This window comes from Bacillus rossius, unplaced genomic scaffold (genome assembly GCF_032445375.1).
Source record: "Bacillus rossius redtenbacheri isolate Brsri unplaced genomic scaffold, Brsri_v3 Brsri_v3_scf884, whole genome shotgun sequence".
NCBI lineage: Eukaryota > Metazoa > Arthropoda > Insecta > Phasmatodea > Bacillidae > Bacillus > Bacillus rossius.
Window position 1 is genome coordinate 5,075 of NW_026963123.1, and position 5,009 is coordinate 10,083.

At 48.3% G+C, this 5,009-nt stretch overlaps 1 protein-coding gene across 1 annotated transcript; it reads right to left on the reverse strand.

The window, feature by feature from the left end:
- Positions 1 to 200: 200 nt before the first annotated feature.
- Positions 201 to 4,803, reverse strand: LOC134545790 (zinc finger protein 319-like). The gene is made up of 4 exons (XM_063388634.1): positions 4,686 to 4,803; positions 3,537 to 3,638; positions 3,356 to 3,434; positions 201 to 3,217 (listed from the first exon to the last, which is right to left on the reverse strand). The coding sequence occupies exons 1-4, from the start codon at positions 4,740 to 4,742 to the stop codon at positions 2,295 to 2,297; spliced, it is 1,161 nt and encodes a 386-aa protein (XP_063244704.1). The 5' UTR covers positions 4,743 to 4,803; the 3' UTR covers positions 201 to 2,294.
- Positions 4,804 to 5,009: the final 206 nt, after the last annotated feature.

Genomic DNA, 5,009 nt, shown 5'->3' on the forward strand with positions numbered 1-5,009 from the left:
CTGCTTGAATTCGAGGACTCTATGAATTTTCTTGAGTCTCAGTCCGTGCTTGATGGCCTGTTTCAGGTTTCTAAAATGAATTATATAATTTTCTTTGGATTCCAGTGTTGTGATTAATTTCGACTGACGCGAGCCGGGTGGGCACTGGCTGACAGGCAGGAACGGTAGATCTTTGTGGTCCTCGTGGAGGGCAGACGGATACTCCACATCGACTTCAAGGATGTAGCCCGTCTACCCCTCGTCAGGTATCGACATCACGTCGATATCAGCGCCCACCCACTTGAAGCCGCTAACTGGAAGAGGCAACGACATGGCCCACCCATACAGATTGTTGGCGTCCAGGTACGCAACATGAGTTGATGGTTGGCTGGGATCGTAGGTATGGGGCAGGCAGATGTTGTTCGCCTTGCAGTGTCTCTTTATCACTTGCGCGACACAACCCCTGATCCCAGCTTCGACGAACATGTACATGTCGTAATCGCTCATCAACTCAAGTCGTACCCCCGTCTGCCTCAACATTGCGTCGAACGCGAACCCTGGTGCGCTGACGTAATGGCTGCAGTCAAGGCCGTACGTCTGCAGGCACAGCCGACGAAAGTTCTGAAACACGTCAGTCAACAGCAGCACGTCCGTCTTGAGTTAGACGTTGCTGTAGTCGCCCAGGGTCACGCAGCCGAATGTTTCCCACACTGCCTTTGCATGTTCGTAGTCATCATTAGTTATGTGCGAGTCATTCAATATATTATAAAAGTAATCTTGTGGTGGCAGTTGCGGCTCGTCCAGTTTCTCTCAGCTGGAAACATAGTCATACGGGAACACACCCTTCCTCGTGACAAGGGCCATTTCGTCACGAGTAAAAAATTTCATGGTGTCCGTGAATTGGTCGGCTGGCAGGTACGAGGCAAGGGATGCCAAACTGTGAGCCATGAACCTGAAACTATCGACAAACTGTACGGAGAATTTGTTGCCCAGACTTTTCGAGAAGGTAATCATTTTTTCCTGCGTGTGGGGGATGATGAATATTTCTTTATTGTCGTAGCCCAGTTTCTTGATGATGAACTTCTCATCATAGGCCAGATTGTGGAAGTGACCACGAGTTTCTTGGGCCGCCTGCGCAGGAGATTGCAGCTGTTGCAGGCGGCACCAAGGTACTTCCCACTGAAGTGGTCGTGGTCTCGTACCTTGTAATTATCAATGGTAAATACCGCATTGCAGTAGCAGCACTGATGGGCTGCGACGAAGCTGGCATACTCCTGTGCCGTCAGCATCGTCATGGGTATGCTGGTCTCATAAATGTTTTTTACTTGGTTTCCGATTATAACAATCGTCTCCACGAATTTCTTCTCAGCATCGGGGCCCCTATATAGAATTGGTTCTTGCGGCAGCGAGGAAGTGAGCGTGGCTGGGATCACGCTATTGTCGACCTTGACATAGATACAATAGCTGTATGCTTCATGTTTTTGGTACGCATGAGTGCTCGATTGCTGGGGGTCTGGCTAGCATGATGAGATGGGCACGAGCATGGCCTCAAAGTCTGCGTATGCAACAATGGGCATCTTGGACATGTGGTGATAGTTTTTGAATTCCAGGACTGGGGGCTGGCCGTTCTTGTCAGCTTTAGGCATCTCGACGCGCACGGGAGCATGGGTTTTGCAGAACGTTTTGTGCGCGTCGAGACACTGCTGCCCTGACAGTCCCGAAACATGAGGCCTCTCATCGTAGTACGTGAAGCACCTCTTGCAGACATGTATTTTCTCTTTGTGGGCTGTGATCTGAGGCCGGACGAGTCTTTAGAAATTTTTTATAAAGCAGAAATGAGAGTTGTTTTCTTCGTTAGACAGCAGCAGGAGGCCGAAATGATTACGTTTTTCCTCCTTCCCCACACGCACCGGCACGATCTTGTTGTCTTCGTCAATGCTGTAGACATTGACAGACACTTCTTTGTTGTTTCGCTCAAATACTCGAGTCCTGAAAAATCAAAATTTTTCTCCAGGTCGTGGTAGCGCTTGTCAACTCGGTTGGCATGTTCCCCCTCCACATATCGCGCCAGTATGGCCCACTTGAAGCACTCGTTGTCTTCCAGGTTCATGGGGTTTATGCATGCTTTCCTGTTCTTGATGGCGACAGGCAGGTCAATATATGAGGAGACTCGAAGAGGGACAAGCTTGTTGAAGCGGAGCTGGATTCGCTTCACGACAGACAAGGTCCACCCGGATCCCTTGCTGATGTAGTCCTCCTCCTCCTTGCATATTTTCAGGATACTGTCATCAATTGCTTCCTCGATTTCGCTTACCTCATATATGGGAATATTTTTTGTCTTGAATGCTCTCTTCGACACCTTCATCGAAGGGAGCAGGCTTTGCATAGTCGCACTCGAGCCAGATATTGAATTTTACTGGACCATTTTCATTGACTTCATTGGTTATCTGATTCATGAGATTATTCTTCATTTGGGCCATGTAAGTATAAATATCTTTTGTTGTACCATTGTTTTCTGCGACATACGTCTTCAGGTTGCGACGGAACGCAGTCTCCGCCTCAACGAACCCGGTACCGCCTGCCTCCAAGTCTACCTGGGCCTGGTCAGGCGCTTGCGCCTCCAAGTCTACTCGAGCCTGGTCGGGCACACTCGCCACGTATTGCGGATGAGTGCTGGGGCCGGGCTGTTGCAGGCCAGAGGTCGCGTCTACGCACCGTCTCTTGGGAGCCAGGCCCTTGCACGTCTTGTTGTGCACAAACAGCGTATCTTTTCGAGTAAACTCGCCCTGGCATGTAGTGCATGTAAATGTTATGCGCTCGGGATTGAAGTGGCACTGGCTCTGCTCGTGGCGTCTGGCATGACGACTATGTTCAAATACTTGACCACAGAATTTACACCTTGAGCCTGAGCTGTGCTCGGTGGTGCCCGCACAAGTTCGCATATGGCGGGTCAAACTATCTTTGCGGCTTAGTGTCATGCCGCAAGTATGGCACTGGTTGTTAACAGTGCGGCCAGGATTAGCTGCACACACTTTCTCATGCCGTCTAGCACTGTGGCTAGCGGTAAAAACTTTGCTACAGAAAGCACACCCATTCCCTGGTGGTGTTGGTGCACATACCTGTGCTGCCCCCGATGTTGAGGGCTGGATGGCTCCGGAGGCGGGCTGGCAGACTCCCGATGTCGAGGGCTGGCCGGCTGCCACGGGAACACCAGTCGACGTACTTTTCATGATTAACTCTGTAACACCAACGGAAAAATTATAGCAACAAGAACATCATAATTATCACACACACACACAGAAACAAAATGCACGTACAAAAACACACGCACACAGAAACAACTAAACACGCATGAAAAAAATTAAATAAAACTTACCAGACGAAAACAGGAACGACTCTGAGTGCACTGCACGCACGCACGAGGAGGACCGGAACGTCGTACAGCACACAGGAACCTGTAACACAGAAAAGAGACCACCTGGCCTAGCACTCGAAATTTTTTTTGTTCAAGACAGCGCAAAGACACTGATGTCAATGTATATGTTTTATGTACTGACCGGAAACGTGGCAGAACCGCACGGAACTCCAGAAGGCAGACAGGCGTTTTCCAAGCGGATCACACTGGGGAGTAGCTCGACGCAAGGAGAAGCACTGAATGCCTGCAACACATACAATATTTTTACGAAATGTAGTACAATAGTAATTTACTCGTATGTTTTTGGTATATTTGTGTATTTAGTTGTGATTAGAAATTCTGTATTTTATTAAGTATAAAAAGAAATTTTCTATTTTTATTTATGAAACAAATTTTTTTTTTCTATTTGATTATGATAGCAAGTGCGCGTGCATCTGTTATTTATTTATTTGGGCCAGGCGAGGGGACAGGCAGGTCGACTTGAGCGCCCCATGCGTTGGTGCGCGGTAACTAGCCAGACGTAAGCTGCACGGTGCGGCGGAAACAGCGCTCCGTGCACCATGCGTGGAGGGGAGAAGCAGGGAGGGGGGAGGGCACGCTCTGCGCGCTGCCCGTCGGTAGGTCACGGATGTGCACGGCATCCATCTTGTTTCAAGCTAAGTCGTTCATGCATGAATAATAACTAACATGTATGCCAGGGGAAAAACATTATTTCAAGATGTAATATACTGCTACTGATGACTAATAATTTCGACTAGAAAAAAAATTGTAATAATCACGACTGTAAAATATTAATACTGAACCTAAAGCAGACGTAACATCTAAAACAGTTCCACTCGCACACATCATCTAAACAGTACCAATCTTGGACGTGAAAAAAGAATAAACACACTCAAAAAATTACGAGACGGAAATTGTAATAATTTCTTAAAATTTTTTGGAAAACAGCCGATTACTATGCCTCATGCGTATGCCTTGCATCTTTTTTTATTATTATTATTTCTACTCTCTCTCTGCCGGCCGGCTGGCCGGGGAGCCGGCGGGCGTCGCGTCAGCCGTGCGCGCTCGCTCGGGTGTTATCACCACGTCACGTACTAGCTGGCTCAGCAGCGGCCTTCACCCAGTGGCCAGCTGTTAGGCTTGCTGACTGAGTGAAGGACGCAGTGGAGGCATACACACACGTGAGACCGTAATGTTAAAATAAAAAAAATTACAGTTCAAAAAAAAAATTCAAAGTCGAAAACGTTCGAAAAAATTTCAAAGTTAAAATTTACGGAGAAGTTGTACTTACCAAGCTGCTGGAGTTGTAGAAACGGAAGGAGTCGCAACGAAGCTCGAACACGATCATACGGTGACGGCGGCAAGACCAAAAGTAAAGCCCCCGACGTCTCACACGGCAATTTATAGGCAAATTCCCCCCTTGGTCACAGGCTCAAGCCAATCAGGATGCGTGGGAGCCGCTGCTATGTCAGCGCGATATTTTGCAAATGGGGGAGGGGTCGAGGGGGGAGGACCGAGGGGAAAAGTGGGAAGGGATTTGCGTGCTATGGTTAGTGCAATTTGAAATTTACGGGAGGGGGACAGAAGGAAAAAATTGGGAGGGATGTAGGGGAAA